The sequence below is a fragment of the Neolamprologus brichardi genome, chromosome 4 (assembly GCF_056152115.1).
Source record: "Neolamprologus brichardi isolate AB-2024 chromosome 4, ASM5615211v1, whole genome shotgun sequence".
NCBI classification, from domain to species: Eukaryota; Metazoa; Chordata; class Actinopteri; order Cichliformes; family Cichlidae; genus Neolamprologus; species Neolamprologus brichardi.
Window position 1 is genome coordinate 15,200,656 of NC_142107.1, and position 21,444 is coordinate 15,222,099.

At 40.1% G+C, this 21,444-nt stretch overlaps 1 protein-coding gene across 3 annotated transcripts; it reads right to left on the minus strand.

Moving 5' to 3' along the window:
- Positions 1 to 762: 762 nt before the first annotated feature.
- Positions 763 to 20,573, minus strand: trip10a (thyroid hormone receptor interactor 10a). Of its 3 annotated transcripts, XM_006798110.3 has the most exons (15): positions 20,249 to 20,573; positions 14,300 to 14,415; positions 13,624 to 13,680; positions 13,049 to 13,196; positions 12,290 to 12,352; positions 10,175 to 10,279; positions 9,945 to 10,073; positions 9,462 to 9,608; positions 9,123 to 9,308; positions 6,666 to 6,827; positions 5,530 to 5,639; positions 5,152 to 5,284; positions 4,870 to 4,958; positions 4,648 to 4,781; positions 763 to 2,219 (listed from the first exon to the last, which is right to left on the minus strand). In XM_006798110.3, the coding sequence occupies exons 1-15, from the start codon at positions 20,270 to 20,272 to the stop codon at positions 2,068 to 2,070; spliced, it is 1,755 nt and encodes a 584-aa protein (XP_006798173.2). In that variant the 5' UTR covers positions 20,273 to 20,573; the 3' UTR covers positions 763 to 2,067. The 3 variants fall into 3 exon arrangements, with proteins under 3 accessions (XP_006798173.2, XP_006798174.2, XP_006798175.2); XM_006798111.3 differs by lacking the exon at positions 6,666 to 6,827; XM_006798112.3 differs by lacking the exons at positions 14,300 to 14,415; positions 20,249 to 20,573 and adding an exon at positions 13,806 to 13,909.
- Positions 20,574 to 21,444: the final 871 nt, after the last annotated feature.

Below are 21,444 nucleotides of genomic sequence, written 5' to 3' on the forward strand. Positions count from 1 at the left end.
TTTTCATTTCTATCAAAATATGATGTATTATTCATTTAAACCTTGTTTTTAACTGAATTCCCATTCATTGCATTTTACTTCACTTGTGTGGTATTGTGAATGAGGTGATACAAAAGTGGGGCACATGCCAATTTTGGGTTATTTAATTAGTCATTATAAACATTATGGTTTTTGAAGCCAGTGCAATTTAATCAGGTATGCAAATGCATGGCCTATATTGAAAACATAATTATGCAGAAGAGAGTAGATGGCAGGTCTATGACACAAGTTGCATCACTTAAGAAATGATGCAACAATGCCACCTACTGAGAATGAGCTGCATGTAATCAGCTAAGAGTGTGAGACATACCAATGCATTCTGGGCCTTATTTCTTAAAGCAGGTATGGGGATTTTGTCTTTTGTAGTTTGTTGCAACACCATCTCAATTTGTATTCCTAATAAAATGCAGCTAAATTCCTATAACTGTTCCATTATATATAATTCAGATTTTTCTAGGTCATCCATAATCCTTTTGATTAGATAAAAAAGAAAAACTCATCTGGGTTTGGGGTGTTTACATTTAAAATGTAACAAAATAAAAGAATAAGTCTTTCAGATTCTACTTCTGTGCACACAACAGCTCAGTCAGCATATTGAATGCATAGACTGAGCTATTGTCAACTTAAATCAGTGACACAATGGCACAAATATTATCTTATATGACCAGATATCATGTTTTATTTGTTTTTTTCTCCAACTTCAGAAATGACATAACCACTTCAAACTCTGAAATGTGCTTAACATTTATTAAATCTTGAAAAAAAGAGAGAGAGAGAAAATACTTTATATGCAAAAATGGTATATACACATTGCTTTTAACCGGAAAGGCACCAAAGACACATAAGCAGTTACTTGGATAAGTAATGCTGCTAGCTGGCTTCATGACAACATAAAAAAGACATTGTATGACAAATTAAAGTGTGAAAAAGCAACATTATCAGCCATACAATTAGCTTTCAGTTTTCTCTCTAAAAAGTAAGTTGTTTTTTTTTATTTGAATGGTTAAATCGCTAATAAGACAATAGTGGTGTTGCAATAGCTAAAATATATATTACTTATTACATAAATACAATAGTCTTAATGAAATACATTTTATTTACTCCCTTTTGTGGCTACAAACTGTCCACTATGTGTGCAAGCAAAAAAGAACATGAAAACATCCTTAATACAAAGTACAACTTCTTTCAAACATGAACATTTGCGCATCTGCAATAAATTATTTTTCTCTATAATTTCAGGATGTAACCATGAGAAAAGAATAGGTCCTGCATATCCTTATTACTGCTAAAGGTTTGAAATTAACTTAAGTGAGAATGATATGGCTGTGATTGTCTGAACATTAAAGTGTTTGTATGGTTGTTTGAATCTGCTATGATGGGAGAGCCGTCCTCAACTTCTGGTGCTACACACTGCTAAAAACCAAAAGTAAAGTATTCTCCCACAAATGAAATTCACCACCCGGTGACACTCAAGCACTATCGAGGGTAGAGAGTGGCATGCTTGAAGCAAATAAAAACTAGCAGTGGAGCAGACTGCAATGAGCCATAGGAGGTGAGGTTTTTAACTGAAAAGGTAAACAGGAGAAGTAACTTCCTCCTAAATATTAATGGTGTTAACACCCAGTGTAAAGATGGCAGCAGCACTCCTCCTTCCTCTCACACTCAGAAACTAATGCCTCACTAGTCTGTGGAATGAGACAAGCACTTGTACTATTAATGGTGCCTGAAAATGACTTTTAAAAAACAACAAAAATGACAATTGTATATTGTGATGCAAGACTAGAAAATAGAAAATAAAATGTCTTAGTGGTTCAGGTGGCTTAGGTAACTGGGATGGGGAAAAATGTCATTGAAGCCATGATGAGCACACTGGTAGCACCATTCTTCTTCTTCTTATATGGTGCACCTCTTTCAGTCAAAACACGTCATCTGCATATTTCTGGTAGTCTTGTCCATTAGTGCTGTCTTCTTTATGATCAGTCCAATAGGAAGAATTGCATACAGTTTTTTTTTTAAATGTTAAGTGTTTCACTTATTTAGAGTGATGGTAACATAAGATGTAGGTATGTAGCCTTCATCTCCATTGTTCCTACGGACACGGGTCCAACCATCCCCTTTGTCCTCCTCTACCACAGCCAGCACCTCCCCTTCCTGCATAGCGATGGTCCCTTCACTGGCACCTGAAAAAGAAAGACAGGATAGAGATAATTTCATATACCGATGTGCTGACACAAACCTTGCTCAGTCAAATCTAGAGGGGAAAAAATGGATTCATAATTTTATGACTGACTTCTTATTTTGTGTTTGTTGTGTCTGAAAGTTAATTAGATAACGGTATAATTATGCTACAACCTACAGGTAGAATTTCAAAAGCCAAGCCAGCACTATAATTTTAAAATCAATATGCACAGACATGCATATTGATGCATAGACAATTGGCAAACACACTCCTTGGACTTATTACTGTCATATAGCATTCTGTAGCCATAATGAAAACTTAGAATAAAATTGTCATTGTACATAAATTGTGGTTGTGCCACACCAACTGTGCTGGAATGAAATATAAACAGTAGACAGCAGGAATAAACAGCAAACAGGAGAAATATATTCGAAAAAATAAGAGAAATGCACACATTGGAAAACAAAATAGTTGCAAAGTGCTTGGAAGTAGTGCAAAGAAAAGACTTTGTCTGAATAGAGTGTGTGAGTGGCCAGAGTGATGGGGGTTACTCTGACCATGGCTGAAATTGGTGAGGTGGGTAGGCAGGGGTGGGGGCGATATTGTTTATTGACGGTCTGAATGGCCCAGGGGAAGAAGCCGTTCGTGACTCTGGATGTGTGGGACCTGATTGACCTGAGGCGCTGACCAGAGGGCAGTAGGGTGCAAAGGGTCACCTGTGATGATCAAGGTTTTTCTGAGATAGACGGATCTGGCGATGGCCTCCAGTGTTGGCAGAGGGCAGTCAATTATTTTTTTGGGCCAGTGTTAATTATCCTCTGTGCAGCCTTCCTGTTCTCAGTAGTGGCCCCTGCGTACCAAACACCCACGCAGTAGGAGAGCATGCTCTCCACTGAGGAGCGGTAGAAGGCCAGCACCAACTCTTGGTCCAGGTTATTCTTTCTCAGGACATGGAGGAAGTGCAACTACTGTCGGGCCTTCTTTACCAGGCCGTTGGTGCTGTGGGTCCAGGTGAAATCAGCGGAGATGTGGGTGACCAGAAACCTGAAGGTGGAGTCCAATTCCACCCGTTTTCTATTTTTAAAGAAAGGCAAGTGGACCTGTCTGTGTCCATTATGAGTTCTTTTGTATCGAGGACGTTTAGCTTCAGGTTATTTTCCAGTGCTGACTGACTATGGGTGCGTGGGGGGTGGGGGGGTGGGGGGGGGCATAAGCTGACAGCTCACCTGATACCCTTCACACATGCAGTTAGATTTACAACAAAAAAAAGAAAGAAAGAAAAAAAAAAAACACTTTGCAAACCACGTCCACCTCATATTCTTCTTTCATGTCGTTTCTGACTTAATCAGTGTCATGTCTGCTGTCATTAAGGCTCGCTTTCTTCACTAAGCGAGCCTTTCTGCTGTTCTTGTTGCCTCCAATTTTCCATGTATGAACATGGAAGTCTGGAGACATCTCAGAACAGAGCACAAATATTACAACCAAATTCTAAAATAAATAAATAAATAAAAACTTAGGATGCTGTGTTAAAGGTAAAAACAAACAGAATGCAAGGTTTTGAAAATCTCACAGATCCATATTTTATTCACAATAAGACATAGAGGGAGCAAAAAAGGGTGTAAAGTTTAAAAAGAACATTTGGTAACTGATTAGGTTATTTGGCAAAAGGTCACTAACATGATTGAGTATTTAAAAAAAAAAAAAAAGACATCCTTGCAAGATGATGCAAGACAATTTTAAATCTACTACAACAGCGTAACTTTGTAGTAGAAGAGTCTGGATGTTCAACTGTGATGCCTGCAGTCGGAAAAATATGACCCAGACAACCCGGGATTATTGAACAGCAGAAAATAAGAGGAGACAAAAGTCCAGCAACTAGACTCTCGAGTTCCCCGATTCTTATAGACACTGTTGTTAAAAGAAGATGTGACACTTAGCTCTGCTAAGTGTCACATAGCAGAGCTAAGTGCTCTGCTATGTGACACTTAGCAGTGCTAAACTTAGCTCTGCTCCAACTTTTTTTCAAACGTGTAGGTGCCATCAAATTCAAAATAACTTTTTAAAATGATAATTTTCTCAGTTTAAACATATGCTTTCTCTATTCTGTTGTGAATAAAATATGGGTTTATGAGATTTGCAAACCACTGCATTTTGTTTTATTTGCGTTTTACAAAACATCCCAACATTTATTGAAAATGGGTTGTAAAGTACACCTCGCAGGAGAATAAAAATCTAAGACTGTAGTGGTTCTTACTAAACAGTGAGAAATAATATTTCCATAACTCAGCTTTTTAGGAATGCAAGTCTTGTAATCACACATCCTAGGATACAGCATCGACTCACTATGCCTCATTTTGAACAACAACAGTAAGTCGATGAGTCCATTAGTTAAAAAATAAATAAATAATAATAATAAGTGTATTACATACCAGGGAAGTTGTACATGGCTGTGCATTTCCCGATAGGAGCAGCTAGGTCTTCATCCTCAAAGTCATCATCAAACTCAGCATAAATGGCTTGGGAAGGATCAGGAGTGCTTTCATCGGAGTAAGCTCCATCAGGGCTGGAAAGAAAATAGACAGGCTTCCTGTACAGAGTAGACAACAAACCTGTGTTTTAAAGTAATGTCTACAAGCAGAACGTAATCCTACCTGTGTACATCATTAGCTCCATTATTGTTAAATGAGTGGGCTTTATAGCGCAGCGTGTCTCCTCGACCTCCAGCGTCAGCGAGCCATGTCTACTCAAGAGAACGGTCCCCCCAAAAAAAGCAGAAATTTCCATCAATCCATTATTCGGCCATTTGTGTGACTACATGCTTTAAAAACTTTTAATTGGTTAGAAGAAAAGGCTGGAAACCTATTGACCTAATAGTTTATTAGAAATAACATATATGGGCCACATCATTTGACAGCAGCAGAGAGCTAGATTACCTCATATTTGCTCTGCTCTCCTCTGAGCCGCTCTATATTCTGGGATGTCTGGTTGATTTGGGATGCCAGGCTGGCGGGGTCTCCCATTTGAGGATTTTTCTCATAAACATCTTTCATCTTTCCCAGCGCTTCACTGAAAAGAGAGAAAAAAAGAGAGCGATAGACAGAGAGAGAGGGGTACAAAGGAAGAAGAGGGAAAGTGACTTTCAGTAGAAATCAGTTCCCTGCAGACCTCAGGAGTGGATAAACACACAGAGACACGGCACAGTTGTGTACTCTGCATGAATATTATATCCACTTTCCCAGTGGAGAAGTTCTAACAGAGATGGTTATTAATACACAGAAGGATCCGCACATGTGTGTCTAATATACACACACCTCTGATCAACTTCCTTTTGTAACTCTTTGCAGATTTCATCCAGTTTCTGTTGTAACCTTTTCCTGCGCTGCTCCGGAGGGAGGTGGGCAAAGTCCTCTGTCACTGTAGGCTGCAAGAGGGTACAGGAAGGGGGGGGTGTTAGCACTGAATGTCTTCTTACACTTTCATAATGACAGTTACCGTGGTGTGAGAACTGGAAAACTGCGGAGGAAGCCTGTGGTTTGTGTTCAGCTCAGGAGACGTCAAACTAAAAACCATTTCAGCTCTTTGAGTTTCATGTTAGTTTGATTTTGAACTGACATAAAGCCAATGAAGTACAGAACATCAGTGAGCTGAACACAAAACCGTCACCCATGGACCAATAACCACATTCCAATAACTTCGTACACGCCCATCTCTTATCATCTTCTTGATTTACATGTGTGACACAGAAAAGTGCACGATTGGGGCTATTTGGAAAACCGGGTTACTGATTGCTCAGTGTTTCTGTGTGCCACCAAGCATTCCTCCCTTCCTCCACCACCAGGTGGCCACCTCTTCAATACAGGCTTAAGAGGACAAGCCCTAGACCACATTACCTTATGCAGGATGCGGCATATTGAGGTCGTTTAGGGCAAAAACCAGCAGAAACTTATGAAGTTCCTGCTGGTTTCTGCTGGAAACTTCATAACTTTCTGCTGGTTGAGAAGGGAAACTACAGAGAATTTACAATGAATGTGAAGGGAAATTACAATGAAATGAGCCATTGTAAAGAAAAGGTGGCTACTTTTTACGAGTCAAACACCTCCACACCCCAGCTTTGTTTCCTGTATTACCATTATCCTCTCTGGAGTAAACTTCTGAGGGGGAAAAAAGAAAGAGTATGTGTACATAAAAATGGTGAAATAACCTTAAAGTGGCTTTCTTGCTTTTCACTTTTTACTTTGAAATGAATTTTAATTACATTTTTTATATACATAAACATTAAAAATCAGACTGTAAGTTTAATACAGCATGTTCATGTCCTAAAAATATAAATCAAATTATTCATTACAGGAATTCAGTGACTCTTGCAGAGGCATGAACACAGGATGATGTGTAAGCCCTTATGAGTGAACGTCTCCTGGCACCCGAACCGTCTTCTGTGGTGACTCACCGATCTCCTGAGTGTCCGGAAGGAAGAGATTCTGGGTTTGACTGTCTTATTGATCTCCTTCAAACAGTACGACAGGGGGTCCCGGCCAAACTTGGGGGAAGGGGGTCCGTTAGGTGAAGGGGCAGGGGGAGTGGAGAAAGGAGCGAGCACTGGAGAGGACAGCTGGTGTGGGAAATGAGCAAAGTACCAGCACCCAAAGATAAGGTACACAGACACAGATTGGTGTATTGGGGAAGGAGAAGGGAAGAATAATTGAAAAGAAGAAGGGGAAGACAAGAACAACAAGATGACAAGGGGAAGAAAAAGACACCGTCAACACCTTAAAGCACACCACAAAGCAAGGAAGACAACACTGAAGCCAACCCAGCACATGAGCCCAATAAGCATGAAAGCAAAAAACACTCTCATAAACACATACGTCAAGTAATAATTACAAAAAAAAAATCCCAAAACACTAAGATTACACAGCAAAACAACCAACCACAGCTCCCACATTGGTGCCACAGCAACCCTGCAGCCAACTTCAAGCCCAGCTGATGGGCAGCCTGAGCTCCAGTGAGGAACTGGCTGAAGAAAGCCTGCGAGGTTAAATTACTTTGCATTTTTTACAGCTTTAATTGTTTATTAGTAATAGCAGTAATATAATCATTCATAATAACAACATATTTACTACCCAGTTTCAATGCTAACAATAACAAGACCTAGGTTTCTAACTATGGACTCGATATGATCTCTCTCAATACACCCAATAGGCTATAGTTACTGGCTTGCTGAGTATCTATAGACAGTGGTCAATGTGTTTCCAATTTGGCTGCAAGTCAGTTACACTGAAAAGAGTTATTTTGTGATGAGACAAAATTCTAAGAAAAATGTTTGATTCACAACTAAATATATATGTTTAAAGTTCAACCAGTACTGTTAGAAGTCTGACCTATAAAGACAGAAAATATCAACTCACATTAGAAGTCTGACCTATATAGACAGAAAATATCAACTCACATACCAGAACAGTAGCTATAAATAGCCTGCTTAATTACCACAGTGGGATTCTGCACATGGATTTTTTTTTTTTGGGGGGGGGGGGGGGGGGGGGTCTAATGAGTGCCCTCTGTGACCTATTAGAAAGAGGTTAAACTGCAAACATGTCTGGGTGAACTAGACGCTGAGGTGTACATAAATGTAGTAAGGTGGGTGGGGGTCTATTAGCTAAATTACACAGGAGGCTGATGGCTTCTAGTCTCCGATAATGAATGTCTACGAGAACCACACACAGTTTCTTGTGTAAATACGGTGAGCTAGAAGTACAACATTGTTATTATATGAACATCTACTGAGGTGGTGCTGCTTTTCTTCAGGGTTACGGGGGCCTAAATACAGGAGAGGAGTTAAGAATGGGAATGTTTAGGAGCTAGACATAAACCAAGAGCTCACTCAAGCCGATATATTCAGCCTCCTATTCACACGGCCGTCCTAATTGGGAGAGCATGATTGATGATACAGAGCACTGTGCCACACACATACACAGAGCGGGAAAAGTGCACAGCCAGTAAGACATGCAGAGAGTAGAGGGGTGCTGAACAAGCAAACACTGCAGGGAAGAAAGAAGGGATCATTTAGAGCTAGGACTGGAGGTGGGGGACCATTAGCTTGTTAGTGGTCAGCCACTCATATCACCGGCTTAATTTTGGACCACAGCAAAAGTGCTCCATTGAGTTAAGATTTACAATGTAGCGCAGCTCTCTTGCTCCAAACACAAAGTCATACGCAAGAACGTAAATGTCAATGAAAACATTCAGGTCATAAACGTGCAACTGTAACTGGTCAGGGTTGTTTTGTTTTTTTTTTTACCTACAAAATGTGGTATCATTCTGAAGTTGGCACAAAGATTTTATTGTGATGCAACACATAATGGCAGGTTCTGCACAGTATAATAGAAGCAGTGTGTTTGTGGATGCCTATAGAGAAAAATTCAATGTTGTTTGGGTCCCGTGCTGATGAAAGCACAAGCACAGCAGAATGCTGCCTGCTAGTTGACCTATTGGAAACCAGGGATAGGGAGGGTGTGGGTGGGCAAGGTTTATACACTGACAGCCAGTCATAGAGTCATGCAAGAGACCTTTTCCAGAAGTGTTGGGGTGTGTGAGAGTTCCCGTATAACTCAGTGGCAGAGGGTCATGCATTATTATTCTGAGCATTAAAGGTAAGAAGGGTGTGTATGTGTGTGTTGCAAGTGTGTGCAGCTGCAACCACAGGTCCACCAGGGGTGCTCTCTGTAGGGGATTTCCTGGCTCTGCCATGCAAGGAGTCACACACTAATCTGCCTGATTGCCAACCTGAAGACTCACTGATTCATTGAAAAATTTCAAAAAAATACAATAAAGGACATCTGTGTGAGTGTGAGTCCATGTCATTAGGCTAAATTAGCCTAATGTTGCACTCTATAGTAAAATCTCCTACCTTACTTCGCTTGCTGAAAAGCCAAAAGTTATTGGTCTTCTTCTTCCATGGGTCAAGGGAGACTTTAGGTGTACCGAGGCTACTGTCCGAAGAGGCTCGATTGATCCCCTGACTGTAGTCCTCAAACTCCAAATCTCCCGGACGCTCAAAGCCCGACTTATTCTGCTCTATTACAATCATGGAGTCCTGCATTAAATGCAATTATGGATAAGAGCAATTAAGAGCTATCGTCAAGCAGATTTAAGGCTAAAACGAATTAGCTGTACAAAGCCATGCTTCACATTAATATCCGTTCTTTTCTCTTTTTTCTTTTCTTTTCTTTTTTTGAGATCCACTCACATTCTTCTCATTAACATTAGTTCCGGCTTTAGTAATGCCTTCCAGGCACTTGCCAATGATGGGCATCACATGCTTCTCTGTGTCTGAGAACAAGACGTAGCCTTGTGCCAACTTCTGTATTCGCCTCTCATCCAAATCCTGCAATTTCTAGTGAATACAAATTAACAGTTATTTACAAACAATGCCATTATTAGAGATAAAACAAAGCACAATAGATAGCAGCCAACAATGTGTATTTTAAAAAAGGAAGATCAGGTTTTTACTAAAATATTGAAATCATATACATATTTATCTGAAACAAAATAAACAAGTTGTAGCTGTTTATGATTTTCAAATAGCTTTAAAGCATAACTTTGACATACATCCTTTTTTAAATTTCTCATTGATTCAGAATAACTAATACGTGTCACCAGTAGAATTTCTGCTAAAACCTAAAATAATGATGGCGGTAGGTTGTCATTTTGCAATAGATAATTGACTTACATTGAAAATGAGAGGCATGTCACTAAAATAGAATTGGTTCTGTTCTTTGTTGTATTTCTGGAGCTGAGCAGCATAGTCGTTCTTACACTCGTCTGCTACGTGTGCCCTCATGTGAGCTTGCTGTTTGGCCTAAAATCATGCACAAATAAAAACAGGTTATCAAAGTGCATCTAACATTACTTTGGACCATGTCAAATAGGATATGGATATTCAATATGTTTCCTGTTTACTTTTTCAACATCAGCTTTTGTGGCATTGATGTCTTGATCTGTCTTTTCTGCATACTGTGCTGCACGCTCTGCTTCTCTCCACTCTCTCTCAAAGCGCTTCTTACTCTGGTGTGGATGGAGGAAAGAAACAGAGAAAGAAAAGGAAAAACATTACATTCGGTTCATTTAATAAAGAATTAACTCTTAAGAGGTTACACAACTTTAAGCAAAGGACATGGCAGGTTTGACGGAAAACAGGTCTTGTAGTGCGAGGCGGTATTACAAAAAAATTGTATATCTGTAATACTAGATTCTGGCCCTCTGACCTACTTTAACACATTACTTCAATTTTATTTTGTATTACATAAGTGCGCCTTTATATTGGTTTACAGCTACGAGTAAAATGTAAATAAGGTACACACATTTAACTGCTCTTTAACACAATTGTCAGTTGGTCACATGGCAGCAATTGAGTGCATTCAGGCATGTAGGCATGATCGTGATGGCCTGGTGAAGGTCAAAGCACAATGGGGAAGAGAGGTGATTTAAGTGACTTTGAACGTGGCGTGGTTGTTGATGCCAAATAGACTGGTTTGAGTATTTCAGAAAATGCTGATCTACTGGGGTTTTCCCCTCACACAAGCATCTCTGATGTTTACAAAGAAAGATCCAAAAAAAGAGAAAAAAAAAGAGAAAAATAGCCAGTGAGCAGCAGTTCCCTGGGCCAAAATGCCTTGTTGATGCCAGAGGTCAGAGTAGAATGGCCAGACTGCTTCGGGTTGATAAGCAGGCAAGTAACTGAAATGATCACCAAAGCACAGAGAAAAGCTTCCTGGAATGCACAGCACGTCAAACCTTGGAGCTGACGGGGTACAGAAATAGAAAACCACACCGGTTATCACTCTTGTCAGCTACAAACAGGAAACTGAGACTGCTATTCAGTACCCTTAGTACCAACTGAGTACAATTAGCACTATGGTACCATTCAAACACCACAGCCTACCTGAGTATTGTAACTGACCACAGTGTGCCCATGTCGAGATAGCTGCTTCTAGTAGGGTGACTCGCTATCTCACAAAGCCTCAATTATCTCAATCACAGACACCAGGATGTCAATCCAACAGAGCATTTTGGGATGTGGTTAATGGGAGATTTGTATTATGATTGCGCAGCTGACAAATCAACTATGTGATGCTATCATGTCATAATTTCTTAAGAATGTTTCCAGCTCCTTGTTTAATCTATTCCCAAAAGACTTCTGAGGGGAAGTCCGTTCCGAGGGGAAAGATTCATCCAAACTGGAACTAGAAAAGTGGAACTAATAAAGTGGTCAGTGAGTGTATCACGAAAAAGAAATAAAACACAAAAAACAAAAAACAAAACAATGAATTCATCTGCAATAAAGATCTGTTTGGTACAGGAAGTCCTCAGCAGGCTGCTTAGTAACCTTGCGCAATGTGCCACCGTTTTTTTTTTTTTTTAATTCTTTCTTAAAGTCAACAAACGGTTTATTAGGATTTAAAATTCTTATGTCTGCATACTGGAGTAAAAGGCAACTGGATGGTGTCCCAACACCGGTAGTTGTAGCCACTTTGTGTGTGCTAGGCCTCACATCCATTAATTCAAGTCACTGAACTGGACCTCGCTGCCATCTATGTGCTGCTGGTAGTTTTGGACCATTCAGTGTTGGTTTGCATGGGTTCCCTCTCAATGCCAGCACAGCTTGTCCAGTGACCAATGTAATAATAGTACACAGTTTCTTGAAATGTCACAGTAGCGTGTTTTTACTTTTCACCTTTATAGTGGTACTTGGAAAAATATGATTTAATTTATGATGTCAGTGCTGCATACCAGTTTGTCCAGTATGCAGCACAGCAGTGGAAATTCAAAAGGAGGTTTGCTTTCCACTCTGTTCATCTGATTTTACTATAGACAAATGTAGTCACCTGACTGAGCACACAGAATCTAGAACCATTCACTTTATCTTTCATTTTTTGCACTCAAATCAAACATTCCAGTTTTGGTTATAGAGAAATCTTTTTTTTTTTTTTGGTGGTACTTTAAACATTAACATGCATTGTAGAAATGACTTGTGTGCTGTGTTCATCAACCTTTAAATTCTAAGAGTAAACTTACACTGTCAAGCTGCTTGTAGGTGCTCTCCAAACTCTGCTGGGCCTTCTTGGCATCCATCAGATACTGCAGACATCCATAAAAATAGAGTGAGAGGAGGGTCAGATGACAAAAAGAGAGACAGCCATGTGCAGGGGCAGACAGAATAAACAATGACTGCCTAAAGCCACACAGCACAACAGACAAGAAAACAAATACCAGTGTGTCTGTTTGAGACATCACGTCTTCAGTAGAAGCCTGTACATGGCTGCTCTGTTCTAACAGGAAAAAGCCAAAGCATTCCTCTGAGAAATGGCACACCACCACTCAGACCATGCCTCCCTCAGGAGACTCTAAGTGAGGCTTCTTTCCTGCCACAGCAGTAAGATCTCTGCATCTCCACTCCTCCTTATCACTGTTTGTTGTATATTCTAAAGAAAAACCCCATTTGGCATGTTGTCAGAATGTTGTTGGCTATGGTGTAACAGGCACATGCACAGTGAGTTCTAGGTGTTTTCATTTACATCATTTACATAACGGGGGCTTCCAGTGTCACACAGTATGACTCAAACCAGGAAGTAAACAACAAAACTGTTAAAACAGCATGGAAGTGAAACAAAAGTAGCCTAGAACAAGACAGTTAACCATCTGCAGGTAAAGAGTGGTATGAATGGGACTGTGGGAAACGAGACCAACTAAAATGAAAACATCACAGATTATCTTTCTTGCCACAGATGAGAACTTTAAAGACTCTAACCCTCATCCATTTCATATCAAGCTCACCGTCTTTCGCTCCTGCTTAAGATCTTGCAGGTACTTGGTAAGATCGATGCAAATGTTCATCATCAAGTTCTCTGCAATTAGCTCTCTCTGCCCCGCATAATCGTTCATCTCTGTCAGGATGTCCAAAAACGCCTGGTAGCTGGAGAACCTATCATTTAAAGAGGCGGAGAAAGGAAAGGGTGGAGAAAGAAGGACACTGTGATGAGGCAGCTGATAAGATGACAAACAGACAGGTTAAAAGAGAAGTTTGCAGTGGACCACGGCACGATAAGACGTTTATAGCTTCCTTATTCCTGCTTCCTTCTAAAGGCATTTAAATGGCAACGAAAACAGCAATGCACTACTGCGTGGATAACAACACCAACTAACTGCTTGGATAACAGGGGGAAATGAAGGGAAAACCTTTAGTTTCAGATAGCAAATAAACTTAAGGGCTGCACCAAAGTCCAGGATTATTTTTAACTATAGATAATGCAAAGGTATCCTAGTAGATTCCACAAAATAAAAATATCTAAATATAAATAAGGGAGCTCTTCTATAAGAACAATCGTGCAACATAACCAACAACAACTCACCTGCATTCAGGCTCATCTTTGCTGCTTCGTTTTTGGTTATACTTCTTTGAAAGGTTCCTGTGAACAGTGACAGATCATTAACACAATCTGAAATGGGGAAAGGGCTGAAACAGCAGATGGCAATAGAAGACAACTCGCTGACTTAAAATGTTCTTATGTAACCATTTGATTTGTTTCCACACCATAGGATCAACAACAGCAGTCCACTATGAACATATTTAAATAGCTGTTCTTCCTCCTTTCACTCTCCTTCTGACCACTTCCTGTCTATCATGCGCCAGTCTGCTCCCGCTTCCTCTCCTTTCCAGCAAAGCTCAGCACTACAACAGATGGGGGCCTACAAACTGGGAAACAACCGGGAGAGGAAGGACTATGTAAGAAAGGCCACAGGAGAGAGAGAGAGAGAGAGAGAGGAGAAAGATACAGGGACAACAAGCTACAGCTGGAGAATCGAGCTAGTGTTTCACACACAAGTTAGATTCAGTCCCACAGTGGTCATAAGACCAACAAGCATTTCATAAACAGCCTTTTAACAGGCACCCATGCAAACACAAAAGGACACATACGCTGCAAGCTGCTTTGAGCAACACACTTGTACACAATTCTTTGTGGCAGTTGGGCAACAACAACATGAAAAACAGAGGACAGAAAAAAACAAAAACAAAAACAGGCCTACCTCAGTTGTTTGGCATAGTTTTGCTCAATCTCTGTCCTCTCCTTCGCAAATTTCACATACTTCTCTACCAGCTCCAGGCCAGACTGTGTGTGCTTTTCAATGATGTCATATTGGTCCTGGTGGAAGGAGCACAACACAAATAAGGAAAAGACAAAACACAGTGAGATGCCAAACATGTGTTGAATTCTAGGTAACGACCGGGATGTTGCACTGGTGGACTTTGAGGTCACCAAATTACATCTTAAGCAGGGGGGGAATAAAACAAAAACACATCAAGGTTTGTTCTCGCATGCTAGGTCCCAAGAATGCTCGCCACATGTGCACAAGATATTGGCAACCGTTTCTTAACTTCCGCTAGGCTTTAAATCATGGGGGACCTGCGTTTTTCTTACGAGGGAGAGAGCACTGTCAGAAGGACACAGAGGTCATGCTTCTCAGGCATTAAAGAAGGAGGTGCTTTTCTCTTCCTTATGTGGTCAGACTGTGTGGAGTGAATAGCAACGTGACGTCCGATTCCCTAGAAAAAAAAAATTTCATGCCAGTTCCATTTACAGCCGAATTTGCTGACTTCTCCTCATCATTATGCAGTATGACTGAGGCATATATGATTTCTGTTCCTCTTTCACTGCTCTCTTTATAACACCTTCAAGCTCTGACAAGCCTAGTAAGAGTGAGAAACAATGCTGAAGACTTGAAGCGGAGGCATGTTGAAAGGGGATTCCTGACGTGTTGAGCCACGTTATTCTACACCCTTCCCGCTCTTCGGGTGAAACAAAAGAGTTAAAGTCCACATAAATGAGATGGCATTTAACCTAACTACAGTACACAGTTCAAAGTTAAGAGTAAGGCCTGCAATCAAGCGCTACAATAATGCCTAGCCAGTAGGCACTTTGGGGGATTTTAATTAAGGGTCAATAATTGTGTAACTGTAGTAGAGAAAAGGAGTGAAGTAAGCAGGATTAGTGTATTGCTGAAAATGTTTCCCACTTAAAGGTAAGCGATGACAATTTCTGCATGATTTAAAATGAAAGATTATTGATGTGGAGTAGAGTGTAATAATAATACTAATAATAATCCTTTTAATATATGAATACATTTGGATTTGCAGCATATTATGATTTACCACACAGTTTTTGGGTAACAGTAAACTAGCCTCACATGATTCCTGGATCACAAAGTTAGTGCATGTGACAATTTCTCCCAAATTACTCGTATCAGCCACTTAAAACCTAATCCCCTAAATGAGTGATTCCTCCATCAGGCCCCAGTTAGATTCATAACTGGAGATGTGTCAAAGTGCAAACCAAAAACCAAAAACCAGGAATACACCAATTAAAAAATTCAACTCATGTTTAAAATTGCATTTTTCTTTTTAGTTTTTACTGACATTTCCTCTCCATTTTGGGAACTAAAGTAAAATAGACCTCATTACACCATCTCTGAACATTTACCAAGCACCAAGTTTTTATGACACAAGAGATAAAAGTCAGCCACTGCCACTTAGAAATGTCACGCCCAAGACCCTTATTTGGGAAATAATATATTAGCGCACATCTATCAAAATCTGTTTACACATGAAGTAACCAAGAAGCTAGAGGCAACAGGAATAATAACACAACTGAAAGCCATATTATTCAGTCGGGAACTTGTAGGAATAACTACATGTGTACGAACTAAAAAGCACAGTAAGTTATGAGCTTACAATACCTGTTAGCACCCATTCAACTTAGTCCTGAGGCCTGACCTAATGCTGTTTTCAAACTCATAAGCTTGATTTAGTCTTCTGCAGGAAGCATCCTAACTTACGATGTAACTGGAAACCCCTCTTAACCACAACATTCCACGCCACTCAGGTCACCACAGGCTGTGTCAACCCGACGTGTAATTACATTTCTCAAGAGGTGCAAATCAGGTTACGGCATAGGGTTAAAAGGGGTTTCCAGTTACGATGTAGACTTCCCACCAAAGCATATATCAGGCATTGGTAGCCCCCAAGACAGGTTATCAGAGGCTTTAAAATAATGTCCAAGACTGGACAACAGCTGGTTAGTCAAAATGCATTAATGCAGTGCCTTCGACTTGCAGGCAGATTACTTCCGACATATTACAATTACAAATTAATCACTCTGATTGGTTTATTTTTTAGATTGTTAGTTGCACCACTAAGACAGATCTACTCATCATATTATGAAGACTTGGAAAGTTGTGGTCTGCCTCTGTAGTCTGGAACAGGTCATTTGAATAGATAAGCCCTTTATTTGCATATTCAGTTTGTGGACTGCCGACCAGCCTGTGGCACACTGTGCAAAAAGCTTACTGCTTACTGTGGAGATTTAAGGGGAGGTTGGAAACTACAAGCTGTGCTATGTGTAACCTCTTTGTGTGGGCTTGACCTTAATCCAGTATTTAGGGTCCAATTTCAAAAAACTATACTTGAAGTATTCCTGCCAATACTGAGTACCATTCCAACATCCAGACACTTCCATTGAAAATACAACTGCAGATACTTATTAATGTTGGAAAATATTATCAAGCCAGGAAATGTCACCATTTCTATATCAAGATAAAGCAATGCAGAGCAAAATGGTTAAAAGGTCTGACAATCCTTTAATGGTTATTTAATAGTTGAGGTATACCAGGTATATTTTAATAAGGTCAATGGATATTTATCTGGTAAAGCTGTATGATCTCAGTTATATCGTCTGGATGTTGGATGTTCAAGTGTGATGCTAAAAATAATTGTGATTAAGCCCTTTTTTTGGTGAACATTTTTCACACTGATGAAGAAAACCCTTTAGTGAACTGCCTGTTTTATAGATCCAACAGGAAAATTGAACGTATATCAATTGAACGGGGCAATCATGGCTCAAGAGTTGGGAGTTCGCCTTGTAATCGGAAGGTTGCCGGTTCGAGCCCCGGCTTGGACAGTCTCGGTCGTTGTGTCCTTGGGCAAGACACTTCACCCGTTGCCTACTGGTGGTGGTCAGAGGGCCCGGTGGCGCCAGTGTCCCGCAGTGCGCCCCAGGGTGGCTGTGGCTACAATGTAGCTTGCCATCACCAGTGTGTGAATGTGTGTGTGAATGGGTGGATGACTGGTTGTGTAAAGCGCTTTGGGGTCCTTAGGGACTAGAAAAGCGCTATACAAATACAGGCCATTTACCATTTTTATATCAGAAATTTGTTTCAATTTTTAAAAAAAAGATGTTTGGCTTATTTGTTATCAATAGGAGTATACCGGTATTACAAGAAAGTCTTCACATACACACTACCCCATCTGTCCTGCAATATCACCCCTAAAAAAGCATCTACATCAGTTTAAGCAATTATGAATAAATGACATGATCGAAGAAGAGTGGGAGGGGTTTCCACACTAAAAAAAAAAAAAAAAAATTTTAAACCACTTTTTCTGAAAATGAGGTTGGATAACAAAGAGTTCTTCAAACTTTTCACCTGAGGAAAGTGAATTAGAAAACATTTTTAAACTTTTTAATGGGTGTTGGTAACATAAAATTCAAAAGTTCATTGTTGAAAAACCCCAAATGTTTCAACCTTTGCCCTGTGGTCTTTGGACTATTAACAAAAAAATACACATATTTAAATTGTGACCTCCTTTTAGTCAACATTCTACACAACAACCCATCTCCCCTGTGATGGACTGGTAACCTATCCAGTGTATATCCCATCTACTGCCTTGGGCTCCAGCACCCCCTGCAACCTTGAACCAGCATGTGGCTAAGAAGATGGATGGACAGAGAGTATGTCAAATTTCTTGTAAGCAGTTTTGTAAAATACTAAAAAAGTCGCATTTGGTTATCTATAAACCTCAAGATAACAACTTAAATCTGAACAAGAACGCCCCACTTAAAAAGCAAAACCATTAAAACTATCTTAAAATAAATCAAAACAACTTGAAAAGATATAATCAGTGTCTTTTCAAACACCATTCAAAGCCACAGTCAAAGTTATGTATACAAGTCCCCACAGAGTTTGTACTGAACTGATTTTCATAAGACTAAAACAACTTTAAAATGAGCATGTCATGTTTTAAAAGCAAATGTTATGTTGGTGGCTTGCACGACTGCTTTTTATTTGCTCTTTTAACTTGCCTTTACCTATAGTTATTTTTTTTATTTTTTTTATGGAGTAATCGCTCCTTTCCTCAGGAATACTTTGAGCCATGACTAGCATCTTTATCCTCCTCTTATTTCATCGTTTTGAAGGATAGTCTAAATATTCTAGTTCTGCCCTGGTAATTATACAACTTCCAAATATAGAGAGCCATAACCTATTTTGTACTGCACAGATTTATGTATGTGGGGTGCGTTAAAAGTATGACAGTTTACTTTGTTCTTCAACTCCCAGGTCTCATCTAAACCTCTGTCCTCAAAATAATGCCAAAAGAGTGGCAAAACTGGCTTCAAGTAAAAGCCGCACAATTTCTAAAGGAGGCACCGTGAAAGTCACCAACCTACAATGCTTGGATGGATATTTCAGCCTTGAGTCACCCTGTCATCTTCAAAATGAGGGGCCAGGCCTGGCCAGAACAGGCCTTACTGCAGTTCTGAGGAGTGCCCTGGTAACACTCACTATCACAGTTAATGCCCAGACAATGATCTTGTACTCTGTAAACTAGTGCCTTAAAATAGCCATTGGATTAACGACAATCAGGGGACAGATGTCATAGAGCTGATTTGGACCGAGGAAGGGCCCTCTAGCCAAACATTAAAAAAGCCAATTATGCCTGCAGGGCTTTGTCCAAGCAGGCAGGTGAAGACATAGCCTACAATGAGATTTTTTAATGAAATCTATATTGACTGAAAGCAGAACAGTTCGCTTTCCTGTGAGGGATTTCCTCTAAAACTAGTGAAACAACTACATGCTGTAAAACAGAAAAGCCTTACAAAGAGACAAAGCCTCCGATTAATCCTGGGGTACCACATTTCTCTGAGTCAATCAAAGTAGGGCAAAACTAATTAGGCTGTGTTGCACCAGCACATAGGATGGAAAAGGGACAGGGGAAGAGGCCTAGGGGGAGATTGTAATGAGGTCACAACCTCACTATGCTCATCTTTGCAGTGCTCCATTTTACATATTCAGGTTTGTTGAAAATGTGCATGAGCAACAACAGGCTTTGTCTGGATGCTGGAGAATGTCATTGCCTTTACAGCTGCATCCAGGAAGTGGCTTACAGCTGGCTACCTAGCAGTCTGTAAAACACAATTCATACAAATCCAGTATTTTACCAAATCATTGCAGCACATGGGAATAAAAATCTCTCTCAATACGCACTCTTTGTTGAGTAAAAAAAGAATCATGGCACTGAGATGGACACATTAAGGGATTTACTCATGAAACTTGTTCGCAAGGCAAATCACTGCATGTGATTTCATCTCTATGGAAGCAAGGTGTGCCAGACTGTACACAATGAACCATCCCACGGGGCACAACCCACCTCTGCACTGTTTAAAGGCCTTTCTAGATGTGAAATAGTGTTTTTAGGCTGATATCAGACAACTGTTGAGAGCCATCTGGGTCATAAATAGTCACTTGATCCAATTAATTAATTAATACTTAAATTTGGAGGAAAGAGAGGGACTAAATGATAAAACAAAAATGTGTAAAAATATATATATATAACATGCAAAACGTGGATCCTTCATTTTCCAAAAGTGCTTGTATGGTTTTGTATGTAAACTTAATCCTTTTTTACGTACTAAAAGTTGAAGAAATGGCTGGAAACATGTTAGTATAATCCTGAATGCACAGCTGTGCACACAGGAGAGTTACGCCGCTTCTGGATACATGTATGCTTCCTCGCCGGAGGTCATGTAGCGTTTTTCACTTTCTCATCCCGCAATGCTAAAAAAAAAAACTGCACTGCAAACCTGACACCCAGACAACCTATTAAAATATCAAAGGAGACAGAAGCGAGACAGATGATAGACTCACCCAAAGCTCTGTGCCCCAATCCATGTTCAACTTGTTGGCCAAGCTGTCTGACTACCCCGAATACAAAGAACTTCTCCAAAGTTATCCCAACAGCTCGGAGGACGGCCCTGGCAAGTATAATCCCAACGTGATAGATCGGTCGTAAACACTACCTTCTCCGGCTTATTCTCTCTTCAGCACACACAATACATCAACATTATGATCCTGCAATTAATTAGGTGTGCCAGTCGTTAGTCTGATTCTTCTAAATATTTTACATAGCGAGGGAAACAGGGACAAACTAGCTTTCGTATCCGCGTCACTCCCAAATCCTAAGCCTTAAAGGGGCAGTAGCCTGAAGCACACACGCTACCAGCCAGGAGACTGTGCTGCATCCTGACAGCCCGCAGCCTTACTTCTGTTCAAGACGTGTTCTTATCTAAGATCGTTATTTTAAAAAAAAGTCCTCTGTAGGCTATAAACTCCGGGAATTCTGTGCTTCCCTGACAGAGAGCGTCCCCCGGACTTTCCCACGTGAATCATAGCATTATGTTCATCATCGATCAACAAGCAACAAGCTGACTGATTCTGGCAGTGCCTCACCGTCTGATTCAAATCATTGACTCACAATTAAGTTCTCATGCAAGAAAATAGGCTACTCTGTTTAATTTGCTTATGTGCAGTGACGCCTAATAAGGTCTGCAATGAACACATCCACTACTTCCAGACTGAAAAACAGCCAGACTGTAATGGGGGAACGAAAGACGGAAACTATAAATGTAAGAAGATTTAAATTCAATCTTTTGAGAGATATGAAGCTACGAATACTTCATACAAAGGGAAATTGAAAATGTTTTTTTTTTTTTTTTTATAGGAAAGAACAAATAATTAGGTTACCCTGCAGTTAAGTTTTCACTTCAGTTTTCAGAATCCTGTAAAAACCCCTAGCACTTAACACTGGTTGATGACAAAAGGACATCTATGTCATTTGGAATTTTGTCTCTCTCTATTTTTTTTCTTCTGAGAGTTTTGAAAAAGGACCAGGAGGATGAGAAACAATGAAACAAGCAACACCCAACAGACTGGAAAGTTTTTGTGTGCATGTGCATGTGTGTGTGTGTGTGTGTGTGTGTGTGTGTGTGGGGGGGGGGGGGGGGGGGGGGGGGTTACCTGTTTAGTTTTGCCTGTGAGATAAGCAAAATAAAACATAATATTTC